Source organism: Anarhichas minor, unplaced genomic scaffold (assembly GCF_050575085.1).
Source record: "Anarhichas minor isolate MPS153535 unplaced genomic scaffold, ASM5057508v1 ptg000049l, whole genome shotgun sequence".
NCBI lineage: Eukaryota > Metazoa > Chordata > Actinopteri > Perciformes > Anarhichadidae > Anarhichas > Anarhichas minor.
In genome coordinates, this window is record NW_027466495.1 from 3,658,265 (window position 1) to 3,684,205 (window position 25,941).

At 43.2% G+C, this 25,941-nt stretch overlaps 2 protein-coding genes across 2 annotated transcripts; both read left to right on the plus strand.

Annotated features, from left to right (window-relative positions):
• On the plus strand, positions 1 to 2,248 carry LOC142971772 (DNA damage-inducible transcript 4-like protein). The gene is made up of 3 exons (XM_076112431.1): positions 1 to 106; positions 292 to 442; positions 978 to 2,248. Exons 2-3 carry the CDS (start codon positions 352 to 354, stop codon positions 1,466 to 1,468), a joined length of 582 nt encoding a protein of 193 aa, XP_075968546.1. The 5' UTR covers positions 1 to 106; positions 292 to 351; the 3' UTR covers positions 1,469 to 2,248.
• Positions 2,249 to 7,820: 5,572 nt separating this feature from the next.
• spag17 (sperm associated antigen 17) lies at positions 7,821 to 25,346 on the plus strand. The gene is made up of 49 exons (XM_076112305.1): positions 7,821 to 7,916; positions 8,252 to 8,392; positions 9,158 to 9,217; positions 9,320 to 9,448; positions 9,612 to 9,777; positions 9,870 to 10,085; positions 10,216 to 10,400; positions 10,595 to 10,741; positions 11,169 to 11,244; positions 11,355 to 11,473; positions 11,593 to 11,790; positions 12,625 to 12,729; positions 12,913 to 13,063; positions 13,165 to 13,377; positions 13,488 to 13,519; positions 13,636 to 13,752; positions 13,903 to 14,060; positions 14,256 to 14,365; positions 14,449 to 14,519; positions 14,872 to 15,069; positions 15,263 to 15,377; positions 15,573 to 15,713; positions 16,300 to 16,410; positions 16,632 to 16,756; positions 16,946 to 17,066; positions 17,344 to 17,507; positions 17,613 to 17,727; positions 17,836 to 17,990; positions 18,205 to 18,349; positions 18,510 to 18,964; positions 19,067 to 19,252; positions 19,393 to 19,529; positions 19,707 to 19,837; positions 20,046 to 20,179; positions 20,272 to 20,460; positions 20,708 to 20,821; positions 21,036 to 21,087; positions 21,539 to 21,629; positions 21,725 to 21,775; positions 22,296 to 22,389; positions 22,562 to 22,673; positions 22,860 to 22,899; positions 23,011 to 23,075; positions 23,421 to 23,557; positions 23,856 to 24,034; positions 24,234 to 24,294; positions 24,414 to 24,561; positions 24,922 to 25,096; positions 25,181 to 25,346. Exons 1-49 carry the CDS (start codon positions 7,821 to 7,823, stop codon positions 25,188 to 25,190), a joined length of 6,441 nt encoding a protein of 2,146 aa, XP_075968420.1. The 3' UTR covers positions 25,191 to 25,346.
• The last annotated feature ends 595 nt before the right edge of the window (positions 25,347 to 25,941 follow it).

Below are 25,941 nucleotides of genomic sequence, written 5' to 3' on the forward strand. Positions count from 1 at the left end.
AGTGTTTGTGTGTCTGAGTGTGTCAGTGTGGGAGAAAAACAGTGTATGCATTTATATATGAGGAAACGTCTAAACTAAATTATCTTTGCACTAAATAATATTTAAGGTAAGTCATTTAGTATATCGGAACAAATGGCTGCGAGCTTGAAATGAACAGCTAAAGTAGTTATGTTTGTTTAGTGGGGGGGCGGTTACGTTGTCTTCTTAGTGGCTGTGTTCACATCATGACGAAGTTAAAAACAACCTGCTTCGACTGTCGCACTGACGCTGCTCCTTTACGTCGCTTTGCAGGCTGCTTTTGCTCAAACCACAGGACAACAGCCCGCTCCTGGAGACGCCGAGACTGTCAGCATGGTCGCCACAAGCACATTAAAGACCAAAAGCAGCGAATGCATTTCCGAACTGGTCGACCGAAGATATGACCAGGCTTTCATTGAGAAAGGTAGGCGCGCGAGCTTTTTCCGTGTTTGTTCTTGTCTGTATAGATAGCCTGCTAGTTGCTGGATACTTGTTGTTTATGCCTGTGTGGTGCATGGCTGCAGCAGGGGAGGGAGGGGAGGGAGGGAAGTCAGTCAACAGAGGATGAAGTCATCCCTTCAGCTCCTCTTCACAACAGCAACCTGTGTGTAATAGCCAGTCCGAACGCATTTATTTCTGTCCAAAGCTGATTTATTGTGTTGTAAAACTCACATTGGGATTGGTTTGGTTCATATCTTCAGGTTTTAGATTGTTTAGCACTCCCTCTGGGATGTATATCCTTTTTGCTCATGTGTTAACTCATAATCTACCCACTGCAACCAGAGGGGATGTAAAAGCAGATCAAATCCCTCATCTCCCATTGTATTTTAGGATTTTAAATAAAAACCTTATGTGATTTATGCATGTTGGCATCGTGAAAGGGCCCTTTATCGACAGGCTCTTAGTATGTTTAAATGATGCATTGGTCCCCAAATGTTAAGGTTGCATTTTTTTCCCAGAGCTGGATTTCTGGGACCACTGCTTGGCTGAACCCCAGAGGAATGCAGATGTCACTGAAGACCAGAGCTGTCAGCAGCTGGCCAAGATGTTTGAAAACTGCCTGTCTCGGGCCAAGAAGACGACGCTCCACTGCTCCACTGTGCTGGTACCGGAGAAGCTCACGCGGAGGATAGCCCGCGAGGTCCTGCGGCTGGCGTCCTGCGAGCCCTGCGGCCTGCGCGGCTGTGTCCTCTACGTGGACCTGGAGCTGGACAAGGGCTGCAAGCGGCTGGAGCGCATCGTGTACGATTCCACCGTGGTGCCCACGTTTGAGCTGACTCTTGTGTTCAAGCAGGACGGCACCGCCTGGCCCAGCCTACGGGACTTCCTGTTTATGGGGACCTGCTTTGCCCCGACTTTCAGGCACGCACTTAAACTGAGTCCGGGTTTCCGGCTGGTCAAGAAAAAGCTGTACTCCTCCTCGGCTGGTACCGTGGTAGAGGAGTGCTGAACTATGGGAGGGGGGAGGAGGAGAGAGAGTGGGGGATCAGGTTTCCTGTGGGTAAACGCACCTCTGCCCAAATGTAAATGACACTCTGGTGGTGTCATATTTTCTACAGTGTTTTTTGTACAATACATATTTGTCAGATTAACTACAAGTAGCCAGTCAGTCCAGTTGGGAACTTGGGATGTAAAGTTAAAAAACCGTATATGCATATTGCCTGCTAGTTCTGTGTCTGGCTTCAGTGTTTCTGAGTCCATTTTTATTTAATTTTTTATCGGCACAATTGTAATATTCTGGCTGGTTTTTGGTTTCCTAACCAGAGCGTTTGTTGCTCGCACACAATTTTAAATTGTACATTTTGCAGATGAATGTGAAACCATGTGCACGTCGACGTGTTTGAGAGGGACACGCTGTGGGTACACTTCAGTTAACGACACTCGCCACTTTGTTGATGCGTTTCCAGATACATTGAATGTGTTCAGCAGCAGGAAACGCACTTGAGCTTGAAGAATACGAGACGGAAATCTAGTCTTTTGGGGGGGGGGGGGGGTCCATATGTAGCTTGTTGTGTAATGCTGTATTTGCTGCTGTCATGGTGTATGCTCCTCACACTATAGGGGAATGCGGATGCCTTAAATGTCATAGAAATGTTCTTTTCTTTTCACTCGGAGCTGTGTGTACGAATGTAAACGTTTTATTGTATTTTTATTTTCATACCCCCTCTCCTTCAAGACTTACTTTCAATGGAGAGCCTTTATAGAATATTAAAAAGATGGTTCACACAAATGTAAAGGCTTGTTTGATTTTATGGAACTTGTTGACTCGGACGTGCAAAGAAATTAGCGGAGGTCCAGCTTATAATTTGAGTTTTGTTTTAAAATACCATTTAAACTTCCTGTTGAAGGAAACTGTCTCGTCTATTAGACAATAAAAAACCGTAACCATATTTTACATTTGAAGACTTGAGTGCAATTTGTTCAAAGTCAGACTGGTTTAGTTCAGTCACACAGTTACTGTGTGTATTCTGGAGCCGTGACCAAACCAGGAGTGGGCAGGCAACAGTGGTACAATGCGGGCTTTCTAAACTGGGACAAATAGATCTGTAAAAGAATGCGTTTGTCATGCATCCTCGTGGCTAGTATGACACAAACAGTCACTGTACGACTTTATAGCCATCATGTTAGTTTCTATGACTTAGTTAAGCAAACAAACACACTTTGGCAATCACTTCAACTTTTCCAGCTGATTCAATTTCTGCTCTTGGCATTATTTTTTTGTATAATTTGAGTATTAATTTATTGATCCCATCTGTTCCTACAGGGCTGTTGAGAAACATTGTCAGGTAAGATTGCACATAGGAAGCCGTTTGTGCACAGCCTCTGCTGTAGCTGTTTGTATAAGCACTTAATCTGCTTGTGGTGCGAACCTGCAGAGTTTGTGTGGCATTTCTCTCGCTGTCTTCAACGGAGGAGTCTCCATAGTGGTTTTGTGAGAGCCTCTCGTTTGTCAGCTGTACAAATGAGATTCTGAAGATTGTGGCACTTGTGTGGGACATTTGTGGTCCTAATGCATGATCTGAGACCAGTAGTGGTGTACAACACGTTGATTTGCATAAAGGTTTTACCAGTTATACGGTCGCGTCATCCACGCACAAACAATTGAACTGGGTCCCCGTGGTTACTGTAGGTTAATGACAGAAGCACATGACCTTGTGCAAGATGCATCGCCGTCATTGTGAAGGGACAAAGCACCAGTGATCATTTACTCGGCGTCACATGTACCCAACATCGCTTGACCCCTTCTCTCTGCTGTGCAAATGTGGGTCAGCAACACGAGTTGGCATTGGGGGGCCCATAGCATGAGTATAAGGTCTGTCTATATGGCGAATCAATGGTAAATATACTACTATACTATACTGGGTATCACAAACTAAGCTATGCAGAATGTGTGTGTGTATATATATATATATAGATATATATGGATATAGATGAGTATTTGTCAGACCACCTTTTAAAAGTACTTCATCAAATTCATAGCCTGTATATCTGCAGCCGGATTAGAAACATTGGTATAGATTCCTTGACACCCACGCTTGGCCTTCTGTCAACTGTTGAATTTGGCAGAAGGATCTTTAATTAGACCATTATTCAAATGTGACATTTACAATATATTACATTTTTGGCTTTTGCTGTGTGTACAAAGAATGGCAGCATATGCTCCGACCGAGACACACACCAACATGAATAATCTACCCTCTCGCCCACCCCCATGGAAAAGTACTGAAGGCTGCTGCAACCAAAAGAATCTGAGCCACTGCACTGGCTGGGCAGCTCATTCACTGAAGCTCGTGAATCCATTGGCAGCACTTGAGATTCTGGGTGTCGACGTGATTCATCTCAAGTCGCACAGCGTAGGTTTCAGTCGTTGCGAAAGGGTCGCTTGCCCGCCACAGCTGCAGAGTCAATCACACTAATCAGAATGATCGTACCTGCCCACTGCCTACACAGCACATTGTGGAGCCTTGACAACCTGCAGACGTTTACCAGCTTTGAGTCCCTCTCCATCCCCAAGGGGGGGTCCATGTCACTGGATAGGCCTGTTTTGTTCCCCCCGACCATCTGGGTGCGATTCCATGTTTCCTTCTGACCCACCAGTGTGATCCAGATATGTTTATCCTTCTTCGTGTTTATATACAATCTGTAAACAATGCTTTTTGGCTTTGCATTATCATGTTTTCTTTCTGTTCATTTACAGGATATTCCCCACCAATCTCATCAGACCTGGCTGTTTTTTGCATACGTACCATATGTACCTTTTCATATATATATATATATATAGTATAGAAATAGATCCTTGTTTACTCATTCACTATTTCCATTTGGCATCAGGTGGCGAATAGGGTCTGATTTTGGACAGTTTATTGCTGCCCTGTGAGACCGTAGGCCAAATGTCCCCACATTACACCAGGGAAAAAAAGGAGGCCAACATTTTTATGTAATTACAGTCAAAATTCAAATGTAATTTTCCTGTCAGGTATGGTCACTATCCAGTGGTCTTGAGCCACTCTGACAAACACACATCCAGAGAACGCTGAACTCCTAAAAAGGTGGGGCCGGTAAACATGACCTTGCTCTTTACTGACATTACATCCCATGATTTCTTGGAATTGAAATTCAAATCTTTCTTATTCTAACACTGCTGCAGTGTGACTTGGCACCATGCAATGTTGGTGAGTGGAATTTTAAATCCACTTTGCATGGCCAAGTGGCGAGCAGAGGTAGTAAACACCTTAGCACTGAGGGCAGTCTGATACAGTAGGAATAGTTCATTGTTCACCGTTATAGGCATCAAGTATTGAATTGAATCCAACAGGAACGGAAAACATTGTAGGATTTCATTCAAGTTTAGATATCTTTTTGGTCATTTTGTTAATGTTAACACGCTTCAGATTGTTATCATAATACACTTCTTAAATACCATGTAATAATAGCATAGCATGTTAGCACGCTTACATTAGCATGGTGGCTAAGGCAGCTAGCATGATGCAATTCCATGAGCCTTGGTCCATGCTATTTTGTTATTGAACAAATGTCTGACGGGGTATGTTCCTACTCTGCTAGCATACTCTCCTAGCAAAGCACAATACTGTACCAAGCCATGAATAACCAGAACAATAAAAACACATGTGTGGTGTAATGCAGTACAAAAGAATCTTAACAGTCATTTACATTTTTGTTTTTGAGATGAATATAGTCTGTGAGTTGACTTGGTTGTGTGGCATTTTCAGTCTGAGGCTGTACTTTGTGCTGGTGTTAAATTGGACTAATACATATTTAGTATTCAATATTTAATATTCATGTAATGGTTTGCATTTAAATGCACAGATAATTCATCTGGTCATTCAGTGTGTTTTCCTCATAGCCTCTTGGCCTTCGCAGTTCTTTCAGCGTTTTATGCTTTACTGTTGATCATCTTGATATTTGAAAGAAGTCCGACTCCCCATCATCTATATCCAGCATTGAAATGTTTGCGAGCACATGATTCAGAATTGATTGCTCAAGTGGTCATAGATACCTTGAGGTCCTGGGAGTTGCATCGTGTAAAGTACGGGCAGTGCCTTCAAGGAATTTGGTGTCTCTTTTTATTTTTTATCTTAGTGACTCATGTGTTTTCCATGTGAGGATGAGCACCTGGATTGATCATTATTCAGCCATTTCTCTTGGGATAAATAGTTGTAAACCTTTTTTCTCCTATCCTATATCTTATAATAACTTGAATAAGACACATTATTTAGAGTAACTACGTAGAAAGGGGATGGAGTTCTTAAATAAACTATCACGACAGAAATGAAACAGAATAGCCACAACAGACACACGATACACATGTTTAACAGCAGTGTATTCCTAAAAAAAACAAAAGATATTTTGAGATGTTGCTATGCTATTTGCAGCAGTGTGCACGGAGTGTTATTTAAGTGTCACTACAGTTTTTTATCTGGCTTATAGTTTGACCTTTGTAGAGCGCTGCCTCTGGAAGGGTTGGAGCTGACAACAACCCAATAACGTGGATCTCTCTGGCATCTTGCAAGTGGGCGTTGTCTCACTTTTGACCTTTAATGGGGAGCTGCTGGAAGTAGCTTGCTGCCTTGATGAAATCACTGTCATGACAATGGCCCCTTGTATTGATGAAACGACTCCAATGGGATTGATTGGAAATCAAATCATGACATGCAGAGATGCTGTGCACGAAATTCTTTATGATACGCTCTGATAAATAGAGCAAAAAGCATTCCACGAATTCAGTGCCAGTGAGTCTTTGTCAACAGAGGCCCAGTGTATTTATTGTATTGAGTCATAAATATTTAATTGGAGCATTTTTCCTTGCTCAAATAGACCTCATTGAGACAGCAGTCCAGAAAAGCTTCTATCAAACAAATGGAATATATTACGTAACTACTGTAGTAAATGTATGTGCCAAGACGAACCCCTCAGGAGAACATAAAATGAGCAGCTAGTTTGACGATTGATGTTAGAGTGCATCTCTGGTGTCAATCTTTCAGCTGGGTTGCAAAGAGACTCTGAAAGTAAAAGAGGAAATGCTTTAGGGTGACTGACCAGGTTTTCTTTTTTTTCTTTTTCCAGTAAAATGTAAAATTAAAGTCTTTCCCAAACACAGTTTTCTTTTCCATTTCAATAACTAAATTATAATTGCAAACCTAATAAATGAAAATACAAATTATGATTAGTAAGATATGTTGTCACTCATTTAATTGTTGCCTGAGTGGTGAGAGTGTGTGGGAGTGGTGAAGTGGCCACGACCCCTTTCACACTTCTCTCTTCATTATCATTAATTTAATACAGTAGCTCTTTATATTCATTCCACTTCAGTATTCACCTAATTAGCATTCAAAATGTTCCTCTCTTTGAATAAAACCTGGTCAAGGTTAAATCTAGTGTCATAATGCATGCATCATTACGGTTCAAAATTGATTTATATTCTACTTAAGATTAACACAGTGTATCAAAGTAGAATTAGAGGCTCTTCTTCTTGGTGTTGCCATGATTTAACCTCCTCCTTCTTGTTTGGCTCATCTTGTGGATCAACACTTTTATCATTCATTATGCAGATGAAATGGCACTGAAGTGTCGGCCTATGTGTTCCAAAATGCCATTCTTAGGATGTTTTCTGTCTTTTTTTTTTCACTTATTCTGGCACCGAAATCAGACCAACTGTCTTTCATAATGTCATTCAAAGTGTTGTGTCTCAAGTGCTTCATTCAATGACTGGAACAAGTAGAAAAGGTTCATTTTTGGATTCCAAATGGTTGCAATGTATTGATTATTCCCTTATGGAATGGCTGCACAGTGTACTATGATATGGATAGACAATAATTACAATTTATATGAAATAGTGAAATAGTGAAATGATGTGCAAACTGTTATTATTTAGGGATAACAGACCGGAGATTACACTGCCATCTAGTGGAGAAAGATAAATACTTAATATGTTGCCTACAAAAATGGATTTATATTTAAACTAAATTATTCAATTGTTGATGAGGGATATTCCGTATCGAAAAAAAGAAAAGAAAAAGTGAAATCATTTTACTATAGATCATTTAAATGTGTTTTACTTTTTTGACAATTTAAAGGGAAATGCTTTTGTTTTGAAAGTTTACAGGACGTCACTTTGGGAAACTTGATGCTGGTGTGGATGCGGTTGCCAGGGGCAACACAAGCACCAGACGATTCACTTGTAGTTTTAACTTCCTTCATTTGGTGTTTGCTCGGATAACTTTAAGAGTATTTTCGCTGTTCTGTGTGTTCTTTTTAATGTAGGCTGTCGTCACTGAGTGTAAATGCCACCAAAAGCAGCTAGAAGGGGCTCAGCCAAGAAGCCCACTGTTTTCAACAAGAACTGGGAGGCTGGTCTCACCAGAGCTCAGTTTGAGGAGGTTTGGTATCTAGCTAACTGACTTCTTTCTTCGGTGTAACTTGATGTTTACTCTTCATTTCAGTTAACGTTAGCGAGAATAAAGTATTTAAAATGGGTAGCATATCCTCCAAACTGCTTTTTAAGACAATTTTAGTACCGTCTACAATGTCACTACCATAATTAGAAGTGTAGAAATTACATTGAAAATGGTAAACAATTGAGCTTTTATTGTGAAGGTAAGAAGTCCGAACCGGAAGTGTTAGTTATTAGGTGGAAATCGATGTGATTATTGACTTGAATGGTGAACGTGTGTTAGTATATTTCATCATTATCCTGGTTTTTAACGCCGTTTAGGAGTCATGGCAGGCCTGTGTGTCTTTGGTGGTTGGGGGACGTCCAGAGGATGAGGAACTGACCCAGGGTCTGTCTTTGGCTGTACACAAACCAACACGCAAACTCTTCAACCTTTTGACCTATGACAGCACCCTTACAAAGGTATTCTGAGTTTGGTTCAAGTTTTTTTTTATTAAAAGTGTCTCCTGTATCTGTATTGAGCGCTACATGCTGTCACTGCGGTACTTAACTTGTTACTAAACTGAAAACTAATGTAGTTTACTAATTCATATGAAATCTTGTGTGAATCTGAATAGCAATGTAACCAAATGTAAGCAGCTATAATCACTATTTTAAAGTGATTAGTGACTCGTCTAGACCATTTAAAAAAGGAATAACTTCAATAGAATCATTCTATACAATGTAGCTTCTTTACATTCTATTAGAATGTAAAGAAGCTACAGTGTTGCCTTTTCTTTTCTTTTCTTCCCACAAGAATGTAATTTTGTCAGGTTGATAAAAAAATGTCACTTTACTTCCTGACATTATTGTTACGTCTAACCCCTTGTGTGTCTATGCAGCTTTCACATCTTTGAGCTCTTGTTTAAACAGAAAATAAATTAAAATTCTCACATTTTCTTCTACAATCATTAGTTCCAAATTCCACTCTACATCTCCACACTATATATTCAGTATTCCACAATTATCTGTTTCAATTAGATCTTAGATTTTATTAAATAATAATCATATTTGGTCGCTCTTCTCACTGTATTGACGATATAATGAATGGCTAATTGAATGAATACTCAATACATCATTTGTAGTCATCTGATCTACTGAATGAGGTACCAAAAATGCTGTTAGTGCAACTCTAACACCTTGTATTTTTTTCAAATGAAAATGTTCTCCTGTCCGACCTCGTTACAGATCAATGAACTGGGGAATCCCAAAGCAAAAAGACCCGATGACATCCCCACGTTCTATGAGGTAGGCTTGTCAATGAGGGTTTCTGATGCGTTGTGTGTCAGTCTGCTCTGATTGTCTATACGAAAGCCTTTGTCCTTCGTGTGCATGTGTGTCTTCGTGTAGGTTACAGAGTCTGCTAAGGTGCTGCTGGATGCAGGAGAGGAAATTGCTTGTGACTTGATGGCAAACATACTGAAGTTCCAGCTGCTACACATCAAAGCCAATGATCAGCAGAGGAGGAGAGCCGAGCAGGTCAGTGATTCTTCATTAAATGTGATTATTTGTGTTCGTTTAGTGACAGTGTTGAACTGGAGCGGATTTCCCCCCCCAGAGCTAAATAGAGGAGAGGTTAATCTGATTTTATCAGGGTTTGCTTTTGTGCAATTTTATTCCTTTTTGTCCACACCTGTTTAAGGCTGAGGAGGAGAAGTCAAAGAGCGGTCGTCAATCTGCCAGCAATAACAAAGGAGGGGCCAAGGTCTCTGACAAAAAGGGAAAGACTCCGCATTCACCTGTGCCACCTTCTAAGGAGAAGACCAAGCTCAAACGCAGGGATGATTTTGACCCACCGAAGTGCATTGGTAAAAAAAACTCAAATTGAAATTGTGTGTTCGTGTGTGAGAGAGAGCAATAACTCACCCTGTGTGTTGTGTTGTGTACGTCTGGGCCACAGATGACGAACCACAGGATGGTCCTCAACACTACATCTTGCTGCTGGGCTTCTACCAGCCCCAGCTGATCGGGGCGCTTGATGCCATCGGTGTACATGTAGCCAATGTCATTAAACTGTGTTCTGAGCACACGCACACGTCTGAGGGACAGCAGCAGGAACAACACCCCTGTGAGGCCGATGGGCAGAGTCGGAGGGCCTCTCTGGCTCTGGATGCAGGTAAAGGGGCCTCAGTATGCGGTCCATCAAAACAATGTAATAGCTTTTACATGTACTCAAACTCCCCGGCATACACTTTATTTATATGTTGTTATCAACATTACAGTATCTTCTCCTTTGTGTGTGTCAGAAGCAGAGGTTCATGGCAGTGTAGAGCAGGCTGAGCAGGCCATGAAGTTGGATCTATTCTGGTCAGGTCTGAGAGCAGTTTTGGACAGCGGGCCACCAAACTCCAAGCTCCATGATGCAGTTCAGCTCAGCTACACCGTCCCAGATCTCGGGCCTCCCCTCCACACACAGGACCCTGAGGCTGAGGTGAGTTGACAGATGTTTTGTCTCGTGGATCTATTCTCATGAAGCCTGCTATTCCCTTTTTTGATCATTCTCAAGGTCCCTCTCTGTCCGTCTTTCTCAAGGTCTCTGCCCTCTTTGTGTTTGCTTATCAGTCAGTTTCACTTTTTCTTTTTTGTGATTTGATTTTGAATATGAATCCTAATCTGTGTGTCCAGCTGGAGATGGGGAGCCGAATCTTTGAGGGCGTTGCCAAGCTCATCTATGACTGTCTGGACTGGCGCAGGCAACATCAGCACTACCTGAACAACATAAATCTCATCAGTGTACCTACTGTTGTTGGGTTGGATCCACAGTCTGCAGAGGTACACATATACACTCATGCATGCAGTAAAACTTAACAACAGGGCTGCAAATAAGGTGTATTTTCATTATTGATTAATCTGCTGGTTATTTTCAGTGTGTTCAAAAGGTCAGCGTTAAGGCCTTTACAGAGTCCTTGAGCGCCCCCTTGTGGACAAATTTAAAGAAATGTAGTCGACTGAGAGATCCTGTGCATCCGAGAGACCACACCACACACACACGTAGTGTACACACACACACTGACACAAATAAACAAACCAATTAAACAGCATGCCCTCTCTGGAGCCTGATTCTTTAACTTGAATCATTCCTTTATTGGCCGCCTCAACCAGCGGAATTTAAAGTGGACCTCCACGGTACCCATTGAACAGTAATTATGTGGCTGGATATCGATGGAAAAAGTATTACTTTGTTGTGTATTTGTGCCAGGTTGTGCCGACCCTTCCGCTCCTGACTCCACGCTCCAAAATAAAACCAGTGTGGGAACAAAGGCCAACAGACCAAGGTATAACCTTCTTTTTTCATGTATCTTTGGCACATGCTTGTGTGTGTTTTTTTTATTTTTTATTAGATATTCAAAGGATGACAAACCTCCCTTCTCTCCTTTGTGGACAGAGGCCCAGCAGCCTCCTCTCTCTACAGATGTGGACATGCGTTACTATTGCAGCCTCCTGGACCTGGTTCCCCCCGAAGCCTGCTCTGTGCCTCTGATCATGCACTGTATGCTGGAACAGGTCTGTGTGTTGTGCAGTGTGTGGTCAGACCATGATTTAATGTTTGAAGGTGGTCCCTCATTATCTGTGTGTGACATGAGCAATCTTCCCCCCCCCCGTCTGTGGATTTGTGTGTTTAGGTGGTGATTTCAACAGAGCCGTCTGTGTCCACCCTGTCCTGCGTGGCTGAGGCCCAACCTCACAACGACCTCGGGTTAGACTATCAGCTGGTCAGCTTCATGCTCCAAAGCTTCCTGCCTCTCGTACACACAAACGCGGAGAGAAGCCACATGTTAAATAGTCTCCTGACAACAACACAGAATGAAGAACACAAGAAGGTACAGTGGACCTATGCAGGTAGACGACCCAAAAAAATACATGTACTAAAAATTAAGTTCAGTTCAGTGGTCAAAGTTTCGCCTTGCAGGGGGGGGGGGGGGTGTAGTACTCGCCTTCATGCACTTGGAGCGAGCATGTGAGAGGAAGTGGGTCGGCTCTGTCTTTGCTTTTTTTATGTTTTATTATACAACACTAGAGGGCAGCAGTAGTCCTTGGAGACTTGGCTTGGTCAGCAGAGGGTCGCCGGTTCAGGTCCCCACAGAGACCAAGTATTGAGCATGGACTGGTAGCTGGAGAGGTGTTAAGTTTAAGTTTGCCTCCTGGGCGCTGCATATGTGCCCTTGAGCAAGGCTCCCCCTCTGCTCCAAATACTGGGATTGAATAAATACAGAGGTTACATTTCACTGTGTGCTCTGAGACAATAGAAGTTGATTTACATTTTACAAATGCTTTAGTTGGTTAGTTAGCAACTTTACCAAGTGAAGTTAAATTTGACAGTCCAATATGAGTGCTGAATATATCAGCACCAACATTATAAGGACATAAAAGTGTCCCTTTGCATTTAATAAAAAGTGATCTGACACCACAGATGTGACAGGAGAGATAAAAAGAAACTTACAATGATGGATTATGACAGAAACTGAAACCTTCTGACTGAGACAACTGCTGTTACTAGGACAAGTTACGTTGTATGATATATTTTCCTTTCTTTCACTCGTCTGTCTTGTCTCCAAAAAGGACGTGTGGTGTGTGTAATGTGTGTGTGCACCTTAATGACTCCGGAGTGTTCGGACACACTCATTTGTCTCTGATCTATTCTCTTTTTTTGTTAGAAGCTAGAGGAGAAGTTTGGAGTAGAGGAGACGCAGATGAAGTCTGAGCACCCTCTGGTCATCAGACACCATGATGAGATGGCAATGCGCTTAAGGGATATCAATGCAAGTAGATTTGTTGTGTATAAATTATTAATTTTTATTGTCCATGTGGAATTTGCCATTATGGTTCCAAATAGTCTGTATAGTTTATGTAGTCTCGGCCTCATTCTGACCTTATTGTTATTAGAAATGTGTTTGTTTGTGTGTGTGTGTGTGTGTGTGTGTGTGTACATGTGTCCCTCATAGGCGGTCCAGGGTTTTGATCCAGCAGAGGTGGAGCTGTCCATGATGAGGAGGTCTCCAGTGTGGGAGCTGATCCAGTCTGTAGCTCGGCCGAGAGACAGCAACTCCTGCTGGATGGCAATCAAACAGCAGCTGCAACACTACTGCACCGATGGTCAGAGAGCAGCTACTCAGGATTTTCATGGCTGATGTCAACGGACTCGTTGTTCTGTCTCTGAGAGTTTTATATTATCATAATGTTATGAAATCCCACAGATATTGTGTCATGGCTGGAGGTGGAGCGTTTGATTCATCAGAGTGTGTTTGAGAGTATGCCTCTGACCAGGCTGGACCCAAACGGTGTACTGCAGAATGCTCCTGGACCACTGGGACCACTGTACCCAGCACAGCAACAGACACCCACAATAATCCCCTGGGACAACCCACTGTCCTACGCTAAACAGCAGCGTGATAACCTACGGAGTAAAGGTCTGTTTCTACCATGATTAATTCAATTACTCTGACTGTCTTTGGCTCGCATATAGTATATTACACAATGAAACTGACTTAAGAAACTTGATCGCTTCTCTCAACTGTAGGGCCGATGTTTCTCACTGAAGATCTCTCAGAGGTATTGTTTGTTCATACTACTGTAACTACTCACATTTCTTTGTGCTCCAATAAAAAGACAATGAACATTTGTTCAGATTCTTCTCCTAATAAGGTTGCATGTTGATTTTTCTCTAGCAGATCAGAGGGAGAGCGTGTTGCCAGCTGGACTTGCATGACATTCAGAGCAGTCGGCTGAGATCTCTGTTTGACTGGCACTACACTGAACACCACAGTGCCTCCATCTTCCCACAGGTGACCTGTCTAATCTTGTCTTTCAAGGTTAAAACACCATGGCAATGTTATTCCACCCAAAAAACGCAATTTGTTGAATTGAAAACCCCCTCGCATTTTTCATGTTCTTTCAATTTTGCACATACAAATTCAATTTTATTTTATTTGCAGGTACTCCAGTTAGCCTCAGAAGAATACCGCTGCTTGGACACTTTCAGAGGAAGTCATAACAACATCCTGTACATCTTTTGTCACAATCCAATGAGCCCTTATCGCCAGTGCAAGGAGTTCTGGGATGTAGCCCGGCTTCACACTGATGTCAAGTTCAGGTCAGAGTGCAAGTCCACATTTTCCGGCGTTTTCTTCTCACAGGACATGAATAGTAATCTACTTTTTTGATATATGAGAAAGCAAAATAAGACTTTTTTTTTTCATCAGTCCGTAGCATATATAATCTGACTAGTGGAATAGTGTATGTGTAGAATGTTACATAGACTTCAAATGTCATTGTTATCTTCGGATAGGAATTACCTGGAGCACGTGGCAGATACCATTTCAGATTGGACTAAAGAGGAAGAATTAAAGAGAGAGGCAATGCAACTCAGAGATCTCAGCCCTGCTGAGGCTCCAAAAGGTAGCTTGTCAACAAAAATCTCTTATCAATGTCACTCGACTTACCGCCATACAGTTACAGTGTTTGTTTTGTTCCTGGACTAGAAGAAAAGGCGACGGATTCTGCAGAGGAGGAGGACATTCTGGAGCCAGTCATCAAAAAAGGCTCCCTTAAAGTCAGTATAACACGTGAACATTTGCCTTCACGGTTTGCTTTGTTCTGGCCTTTCAGCAGTAATGCAGTAACTCTTTAGACCCTTTACAGAAATCTGCTGAGACGGCTAAATTAAACCTGACCCCCTCTTACGTGGTGATTTAGTTTCCTCAAAGAGCTGTGGAGATATTCCTCGTCAGTAGTTACAGAATCTCGTACCTAAGCAGGATTTAAAGAGCTGCATCCAACCATCATCTATAACTACTTATCCTTAGATGGTGGCGGGGGGCTGTAGCTTATCTTAGCTGACCTCGTGCAGGAGGTACACCCAGCGATGGTTCAGTGTGTATATTAACGTGTGCATGATGTTACAGGCCTGGAAGTTGGAGCAAGAGCACCTAAAGGAGGAGATTGCCAAGAAATCAAAGAAGGAGAATGGACCGAAAAGCAAGCAACAAAAGGGGGAGTCTACTTTGTCTTGTGGCAAGAAGAGCAGAACAGAGACTGCCGCAAGCTCAGCACTCCCTGTGGAGGAAAACAAAGACCTGCATCTGACAGAGGAGCCCTTCGATGTGAGGGCATACACACAAAACCATTAATACATTTTATTCTTGCTTTAGTTCTGTCTGACGGTATTTAGTTTCCAATACCACCAATTTGCCTGTCTAAAGGCCCGTGTAGGAGTTAATACCTGCACATCCAATCAAAGAGGGATGCTGAAAAATGATCATACTAACACTTTGTGTGTCTGTGTGCGACGTGAAGGGTTTCACAGGCTACAGCATGGATGGAAGGTTGATCCATGTGTCAGGTCGTTGCCAGTACCTTTTCCCTTCAGACGGAGGACACATCACTGTGGAGAATGTCAGCTATGTTGAAGGTAATTCAGACAAAGATACGGTTGTAGAAAATGATCAAAATCTGCATGTATCTGCTGTGCTGCGTAATTGGGAAAGGCGGTCACTGTAAGTGAGACTGTGCATGAAAAGCAAAGTGCGCCTCAGTTATTCCTCACTGATACCGAGTGGGGATTTTCCCACATAAGCCCATGCATTCTGTACTGTTGTCACTCCAGGTTCCAGCCTAGTGAAAGTGGCGGTGAAGAAGGATGGCCACCATTTCTACACCCACATCAATCACGTTGTTGTTGATCCGGCAAATCCTCTCCCTCAGCCCCAAGACAATGAAACCAATGGTAGAAGAGAAGATTTGAATGGTAACGATGCTACAAGCAACACACTGTAGGGCTCGGCAATATATTGATATAATATAAGAGATGTAAGACTAGATATCTATTGTTTTTTGCTGATGTTAAAGGTTGCATTACAGTAAAGTGATGTAACTGTTCTACCTGCTATGTTATTTGCCTCTACCCACTTATTCATTATATCCACATTACAGATGATTATCTAAAACATTGTGAAATGTTTTGTGAAAGCACCAACAGTCAACCCTACAGTATTGTTGGAATATCGATATCGGGGTGTTTGGTCAAAAATATTGTGATATTTGATTTCCTCCATATTACCCAGCCCAAACACCCTGTGCCCAGAGGGCCTGTTTTGTCATTTTAGTATTCTTTTTATCCATTCTTGCAAATGTTTACGTCATTAAATAGATAATACTTAAAACGAATGAAGAAACAAAGATAACCTGAGACTTCCCTCACGGTTCCGTCTCAGAAAAACACCAAAAAACCTGAGACATGAACCGAACCGTGGATTCTGAGAATCGTTACACCCATACCTGAGAGTGTGTGGTGTGTGTGTGTGTGTGTGCGTATGTGTGTGTGTCCTTTTCAGTGTCGGAGCCTGTGGAGATGAAAAGAGTGAAGCAGGGCTCCCTCTCAGCAGTTTTGGACAATGGAATCCACCTCTCATACAGTTTCTATGGTCCCGCGGGAGAATACAGAGGTTTTGCATTCATACCACATAAGATTTTAGCCTTTGTGAATTTTAATTTGTTTTTAAATCTTTCAATCTTTACTTATATTTGGAAAACAGGTTGAATATGCTTATACACTGTTCCATCTCAGTTCTCTGAATATGCTTCTTCTTATGTGTGGATCAAACAATATTTACATTTCTTCACAGTGCAGGCATCTTTACTTTGGTTCTGTTTTGGGATGTTCTAGTGGGTCCCCAGGAAACAGCGCTAGTGGCCCCAGCCAGCCTCACCAGACCTCCAGAGTCCCAGGTTCCACATACGGACATGGATGCACAAAAGAATGCAGCGGGGGAAACGAATACTCAAGCAAAGGTTTCTCCACCAAGTATTAGACACATTTCAGTAATAATAGTCAATACTTTTTTCCTGTCTTATTCCACTTTATTGCACATCATTTGCTGTATGGATTGGGATGTAGTTTTATCTTCTACTTGTGATGATTATATTACTGTTATTAGTGCATTGCTCATACAGTATGTACATGTTCATTTCTCTGTGTAGGATTGTGTGCAGTCTAAGGTGTGTGAAGGCCAGCCAGCATTGATATCAAGTCCATTCAACAGTCTCAACCTGTCTGTTCCTAATGGCCTGCTGCTGCAATTTCTGAGAGAAGATGCACAAGGTCAGTGATCCGCTTTCTCAGGAATGTATGTACACACTCATCCACAGGTGTGTGTGTGTCTTCCCGAGTGCAGTTTTACAAAGCTTCATGTGCTGCTGTGAAGGGAGAATAACATCTCCCACACTCACAGATTTACCTGCTCACACACTTTGGCAGAAGAGGACTTTGAATGTGCCCTCTTTGATATTTGAGCATGGTATTCCATAACTGCTATATTCCCATGTATGACTCATTCTCAAACATTTATTACGTAAGTTCTGTGTGTTTGTGTGTCCAGGAGTGTCCTCAGAAGAGCAGGGTATGTTGGTGAAACAGGGCTTTCCTCTTCATGGTAGGGGAGCTGTAGGGCAGCTTCAGGACCCTTGGCTCTCCAAGGAACTGTCCCGCATTGTCACATGCCAGGGAGCTGTGATCCGACACATGAGAGACGGGTCCACAGAGGTAAACGTTCTGTCCACACATGTTCATACATAAAGGCTCAGATTCCAGCAAGTTAATGACTTCTTACTCACTCTTACGGCACACAAAATCACACGTGTACTGCAGGTTCTGTTTGCAGATGGCTCGGTCAGTTTCAGCCAGGATTCTGGTCCGGTGTGGGTTCCTGACTCTGAGGTTGAGGAGGAAAACACCTCTCAAGAAACTGAGGACAACAGCAATGGTTAGAGTGCAGCACCAGCGAATACAAAACACCATCTAATGAACACGATGAGCCCCCTGCTGTGAGGACAAGTAAGCATCGCTGTCTTTGTATGTTGTGTCTAAACAGAGCAGAGCTTAGAGAAGGAGCCTGATAATCAGAGCGGGTGTTGGTTAACTACGACTCCATCTGGAGTTCGCATCCACACCGTGGGGACCACACACAAACACATACTCACCACGCCTCTTCTCGTCTTCAAGACTACAGACCCCATCACCCATGAGGTAAGAGCGCAGTATTACTCCTGACAGTCAACGGGTTACCAGTTGTCTCCGCTGTAGTCTTATTCAAGTTGTTTTTCGGTGTTTCACAATGAATTTGACAATGTTATTTTGATGTCAACGTTTCAATAGGTTTGTGATAGAGTCTCAAAAATTGTGCGTGTTATCGCTGGGAGTTAACCAGCCGGCTTTATCTTGGCATGTGTCGCTGTGTCAGGTGATGCTGAGCCGAGAGGATCTGGTGGTTTCTGTCCAGAACACAGACGGATCTCTGAGTGTAGAACATGCAGACGGAACCAGGATCACCAGTTTCTGCAAAGACAGACCACCAAGCACACCGCAACATATACTGCTTCACACAGGTGACCAGCATACAGTGCATACACATTAAATACTTGGCTCCCATGCACATACAGCAATCAGACAGTCCTATCTGAACATGTAGTAATGTAGCGCAAGCATCTTAATCTTTAAATTAAGTTGAATTATTTGATCTGACCTGTGTGTCTGTTAACTTTCCAGGGGAGCAGCCTGAGAGTGTGACCTTTAAATCAACTTCTGAATGTGCGTGCGGCTGCACTGAGTGTGTGTGTGTCACGCGCTGTGCGGACAGCAAGAACGAGGCCGTGCACTTCCGGCATACTTGTGACAGTGGAGAGGAGATTAGCGGGGACAGCGCAGGGAAAGCGCGTGACAACGAGGGTGCTGGACACGCTCGTGCAGAGTTCCGTGAGTGTGAGCATGTGTGCGATGAAAGGGAAAGCGGTGAGAATGGTGAGGAGAGCGTGTTTGCAGAAGAAACTGTGGCTGAGAATGCTGAGAGGAGTGCATGTGCAAGCACATCTGCCAAGGAGCGAGTGGTGTTGGTGGAGAGGGACGGCTTCCCCACAGTGGTGATGTACCCAGAGCGACACACGGCTCACGTCCTTTTAGCTGATGGAACTATCGTCAGTGGGAACAACCAAGGAGCCTATCAGGTGGGTGGTTCACAGCAAAAGTCAGTTTTTTAAGTAATGTGTAGATTAATACAAATGTGTTTGTTTTGCGTGTGTGTGTGTGTGTATCCCTGTGCATCCAAGGTGTTTCCATCTAGTGCGGGGCTCCTACATATCCAAAGTGATGGCAAGTGTGTGTACTCGTCTGACCCACTTGTAACCCCAAGTCCGAAAGGTTGCACTCCCACAAACCGACCAGGAAGCTACACCATGAGTCATGCAGACATAGTGGCCTGTGACGTTACAGACCCCGATGGCAACCACTTCCAGGTTTGAATTATAAGAAGGGTTGGTGTTGTGCGTGTTTGTGGCGAGCACTGAGAAACATCGAGAATTTAAAGAGACAGTCCTTCATAGTCTCAGAGAAGCAAGGCCTCATAGAGACTTTTGTGTGTGTGTGTGTGTCACAGGTGATGGAAGATGGACAGTTATCAGTGTTGAACTGTAGCCCTGCTCCGAGCACTCTTAAACAGGATGAGGAGCAGCCAGAGGAGGAGGACAGAGAAATGGTCAAGATTAATGTAAAACACAGAGAACATTCTCCCAGGTGGGCCATTATTCCACTTTTTATTTCTCTCTTATAGTTGCTGTATGTACAAAATAGAATGTGTTTTGCATGAATACAAAGTCAGCAGTATTGAGACAACATTTAAACATTAACTTTGCATGGCGTTTTTAGCTGGCAACGTCGCAGAAACCCTGTAAACATCATCTTGTGTTCCAGGCTGTTTGTGGTGCATGAGGATGGCTCAGGTACTGAACTACTGAGCTCTCAAACTGTAGAGGAACTGCTTTACCAGGCCTATTCTGACCCGACCATAGCCCTGCTGAAGGAACCACTGCCAGACGCACAAGGTGCACTGTTGAATATCTCCGAAATCAAGAAAAATAATACTCAACCAATAATAATAATAATTACAACAGTTTTATTGTTTGATCGAGCCATATTTCAACTAACAATGTTCCATTTGAGCGCATTGTTCTCTCTCAAATATCTTTCAAAGGAGGAGCAAAGGCAGGGAAAGCCATCTGAATCTCCATGTGACATTTTTGACTGTTTCAGATGAGTTTGGCATCACCATGTTGAAGCCCAGCCACCAGAGCGTGTGGTCCCAGTGGCTGCTGGGGAAGCAGAACCCTGACATTACCCCGTCCAACCTCAGAAACCGCAGCTGGCATGACTTCCCTAGAATAGAGGTACAGGTGTGAACAAATACACATGTCGTACAAGTACACTCGGGGCCAAACGCTGACGTTTTCCTACCCTCTGCACTTTCTCTCTATTCCAGAAGAAGAGCCCAGGTCCTCCGTTTGGTGCTGACATGGGACGAGGTTTGACTCTGAGAGATGGGTCCGCTGCTTCTGCAGCACAGCGGCAACCTCTCAGAAGCTGCCCTAAAGTCCTGGAGATGAGGGAACTGTACCAGCACCGACCATTCACCGCTCCACTCAAAAAGACTGTCGACGCACGACTGAAGGTAAAAACAAACCCACGTTTTACAGCTCTGTTTTTTAAATACTGAAGCAGCCCGTATTTAAAACCAGCACGACATGTAACGAGACCTCAATTGTTGCGGTAATGTGATTGTTGGCCCTGAAACATGTTGCGATACTTCTGCTGTGAAAGGACGATATACTTGTGTCGTGTAGTCTGCTTTTGAGCGTGACATCACATTTTGCAGGATATTGACCAATGTTGAAAGTTGCCTTTTGATTTGATTGCAGGAATACATTGAGAGTTTGATGGTGAGGGAGCAGCGATCAGAGGAGATGGAATTCAAAGACCCTCGCACTGAGGAGGAGACTGTTCATGCCAGTGATCTGCTCAATCTGGTCCTGGTGAGTACACACACACACACACACACACACACAGTATAATGCACAATTGGTATATTACCAGATGCCTTTACTTTGACTGGTATCGTACAACAGACAAGAAGATGTTAATAGAAGGGGCTTTCCCCACTGCATACTGAAATGGAAAACTCTACAAATAACAAATACAATCATTTTGTACAGTATTAATGTTAATTATTAATGTTGTACTTTAAAGTCTTTTGCTGAAGAAGAGGATGCAGGTCACATCTTTGACGAGAGGACTTCAGGTGGGTGACTGCTTTTTGTTGTTTTGTAGGCTGTGTTTGAACAATGTGTCCTGTTACGAGTCTACTGAAATGAAAGTTCCATTTGCAGTTCCCTGGTTTCCTTTATTTCATTTTAACTAATTAAGCACACCTACCTAGTTGTGATTGTTTTTAATTCGTGAAAAAATTCAAATTGAATCAGTTTGTAGGAATGTTTCCAGTCACCTTTTGTGGAAATAAATAATGGTGTGTTGGAGGGCTGGATGAAGTATCAGATACTCAATTAACATGCAATGAATTGGTTGATTTCTGTTTTACTGAATGAAGATATAGTGGAGGTTTAAAGTTAAGTATTTCGTTGTTAGAGTTGAGCACAGTAGTTCATGTCATTTTAGTTTTGGTTTCGTGTTACGGGCTCAGAACACTTCGCCTAAAGTGAATCTCTTCCAATTCCTTCTGTATGCATCCACAGTGGACTTAGCCAATCTGTACAGCCAAGGAGTTGGAGACCCAATTGAGCAGTCGGATGTTTCAGAAGACACAGCCACAGCAGCGAGTGACAGGTTGGGAGATTAAAATGGCATGCATGAACAGATAATGTTAACGCTCTCTAAACACTGTGTCATGTATTTGTATAATACACTATTCTCTTATCCAGTTGTACTAATGGAAAGGAGTCAAGGTGGACTGAAAGGCTGACACAGCACAGGTAAAGGTCTTAATTTATGTAAAGGAAAATACAGAATTCAGGCGACAGGTGATAATTCATGATGGGGGAGGGAATATAATGCAGTAAGGCTCTCAGGCATTCTGTATTGCTTTCATATATTTACTCTCGCGTAGATCAACTTCTCCCTGCTGAGTCAGCACACGTGTAGGCATGATTTACTCTTCTGTTCTCTATTGTGTCTTTTGTTGGGGGGAGTTTATTTACAAATGCATGTCTATTAAATATTGAGGGGGACGTGTTCCCTGCATCCTGACCGAAAACCTACACATTTGTTACTCACATTGGTGTGAGTTAATTGTGTAAATGGCTTTTCGCTGTCATGTCTTTGTATGGATGCAGTGATTCTCGTTTGAATTATTTGGAGTGAAAATACAGCAGCTTCTGCAGTCCGACTAAAAGGTTTGGATAAAGGAGAATAGTGGGAAATGATGGTACTACCACGGCTACCTGTACATTTGCACTAGTAGCCGTCAACTTATCATTTATTTGTGTGCCTCAGACAGGAGAAATGTGAAGAGCAGACTAATAGAGAGGCTCTGAGGAAGAAGTCCGTTGTCCCTTTTTTCCACCCAGAAAATGTTCCATTATACCAGGTACTGTATGTGTTCTCTTCAATTTACTATACATATATTTAGATACATTTTCTTAAATTATTGAGTCAGCATCATTTAAAAAAACAACATTATAACCCACGTTGATTCGCCATTTCTGACATTACATATAAAATGTACAGAAGGAGACACAGCACTGTTGCTTGTTTTCCAGACTCTGCGAGAGCACCAAATGCCAGACATGAGGAGTTTATCCAGGGATCTCCCTCCGTTCCCCAAGTCAGGCAGCACTGAGGCTTTCCTGAAAGATGCCCCACAAGAGAAGAGTAAGTTATTATATTGTCAAGGAAACTCCATTTTAAAGGCGTCCTGTTGGAAATCCGTACTGACAAACCTGGGGACAAATGGACAGGAACTCTTAAAGCAACTGTAGGGGTGCATCAAAACCGCTAACTGTTGATTCAATAACATGCATACTATATAATATACCGTGTTTGTGTTTGCAACTGCAGCCCCACGACCCTTAAACCCAACACCCTCTCAATCGGCAAGGTAATAAAGAGGATGTTAAGAACTATTTATTTGTTTGATTTTGCTTGTCTAAATGATGTTTACATTTGCTCATGCAACCCATCCTGACATCTCCAGTTGTTTTGCTCTTAGCCATGCAGGAAGAAGTGACCGGATGCTTGAAAAAAGGCCGACCAACCCCACGCCTCAGACTGCCGGTTTGTTCCCCACCTTCCTCTGTTGTTTTATATTAAAATGAATTCCCTCATCAGGAACTACATCTGAATATTGCAGGGACATTTTGAGGGCATAGTCTGGTTTCTATTTAAAGCACCATCAGGCAAGTGAGTACATTAACCTGTCCCATTTCTGGGCGGCATGGTGGAAAGACCCACGATACTAAAGAAAACCTACTTTTCTGGCTCGTTTGAGGCTGTATGTGATTCACATTGATTTTTCAGGTAACTTCCAAGTTGGTTGTTATGCCGGTTAAGTCCGCTGAGCACTTTCAACGGCATGAATGGATGAATGACGGTGTCTTTGTGTGTGTATGTCTGTGCCAGGTGAAAGCAGTCTGAGGGGTTCAACTGGGCAATGTAAGTCAGTGCAGGTGGATGTGACTGGAAAGCCCAGGAGGTCTAAAGTCCGACTACCAACCTCGATCCTCGGCTCTAAACCTCGCAGCGTGCCAAATCAGCAGGTAGCCAAACATTCACATCATACTATTATCTAAAAACTTAGATCTATTTGAGCTTTCTGTCTAAAGGTGGTAGTTCTGTATACTGTTGACATTTTCCTTGGTTTGACATGTTATCTATGATTATTAAATAGTGTCCTAAAGTGACATCTAGAGGTGGTGAAATACCACTGTATCCTGTAATCCTGCAATTTAAAAAAAACACGGTTTCCCGTACACATGCTTCTCTCTCTCTACCACTCTATCACACACATTCTGTTCACACATGCATTCATCACTTCGTCTGCGTCGCCTATTCCAGTTCCTGGCAGTGGAAGAGCCGGTGAGGAGGAAGTGTCGAACTATTTCTCTGACTGATCCCAGTGTCATAGCGAGGGGATTCCAGCTGCTCCCGTCCCGTGTTGACTTTGGCACACTGCAGGAGGGCACCTCCTCTGCCATTTCTGTGGTGATGAAGAATGTGGGTGTCGACACCTGCAGGTAAGACACCAGAATGTGGATAGATGAAAGTGTGGGTACATAAATGCACAGGCAAATGTAGGCTTTGAAACCAGGAAATAAGGGAAACAAAGAAAAGAGTTCTGTGGATGTGTGCAGGCGGTTTATGGGTCACCTTCAAGTCCAAAACTATGAGCTGTAACTATTGGTGGTTTGTTTTCGATCTCTCTCTCGCTGCAAGGTTCCTTGTGAAACAGCCTCCTCCTGCTACAGGCCTCCGGGTCATCTACAACCCTGGGCCTGTAAGTTCCCCGCTGGATGAAATAGTTAAATGCATGTTTAAATTCAGTGAGGAGAAGGTATCATCTCCCACGTAAGTGTTGGAAAAACTACATACGCAGTGTGCTGTATGTCTGTCCAGGTGCCTGCAGGCTTGCATGTTGACCTGCAGGTTCAGCTGTTTGCCATGTGTACGGTCCAAGCAGGAGAGGCGGAGCCAAAGACAAACGTCTCCCAGGACATCATCATCCGCACCGAGACAGACATCCTCTACCTGCCTGTCACTGCTAATATCCTTTAAGCTCATCAAGAAGTGTTTTACCCTTGAAGAAACATTTTGATATATAGTCTTAGTTTAGAGAAGCAAGTAATCAAATGTTAGCATATATCAATGTGGTCTGGCTCATTTTCAAGCCTTGTTTTCAGATTTTTTAAAAATAAATCCTCCACTATTTATTTAAAGAATGACCTGTGGCTAAAGACTCCGGCACGTTAACAACTGGTGACATAATAGAGATAATTACATTTCCTCAGCGGAAGGAAACAGTGAATTAATTAATGTGTAATTGAAGACCAAGTGCAGTTGTTTTGAGGCTCAGCCAGGTCTATAAACGGGAACATACAGCGAGGTTGGTCTTTAACAATATCACCCGTCCTTCCTGAGAGGTTATACGACATTTGGCTTCAGGACCACATCGGTACACATAACAAGAAAGGCTCCAGGGTCCGTCAACTTTCTCCTCTCAGCCCACCAGTTGGACGGGGGGACCGCTTATCCCCACGGACGACCCGTTACCCTTCTGACCAGTCCTTCAGCAGGCGAGGGTCAGTATCTTGTACTGTAGAAATTCCACATGTGGATAGAAAGCAATAACAAAATCTGAACCAGTTTGTGTTTGTACGTTTCAGGACATCTTAACCACTCCTCTGTGAGCGACAGGGTACACATCCCATCAGATTTCCCATAATTCAAACCGTCATCCCATCATCATCCGACTGCACTCAACTCTGCACAAAAATGAATAAATGAATTTAAAAAAATGTTTAATGGATATCTCTCTGTTCCAAATAAAACAATTACAACACTGAAATAATTGTGAATTTGCGGCTTTTGTGAAAACATATTTGGTGTGTGCCTTCAAGACATCAAACCAGACTCAATAAATACCAGTTGGAGTTGGATGCCTGCCTGAGTGTGCGTCTATCTCCACAGGGGAGACTCGCGCCTGTGCGTGTGTGCTCAGGTGTATAGATGGGGAGGTGGGTGGGGGATGTTGGTATATGACGTCAACGGAGACCCAATGCAAGGTGCAAACCACGGCCAAACAAAGTTAAATAGTGACGGTCACCCTCGCCGTCCTTGTATTCCGATGTCGTGTATTTGAACCTCGACTACTCTCGCGCAAACCTGATATCACGCGCGTCAGGTCCGCGCTCATTAGCGTCTTCCTCCGTTCGTGTAGCTGCAGCTTGGTCCCGGTTGGCTCCCCCCTGCGCTGTCGGTCACGCGCGCACACGTGCGCATACGCACACTCGCAGCTGAGCATCATTGAGAGGCAGCGGCAGCGAAAACGGTTCGGACGGGGAGGGCGACGAGGCTTTGACTTCGGATTGCTTAGTCACATTTTTACCGTGACCGGAGAGGAAGGATGGCGCGGGTGGACGGGAAA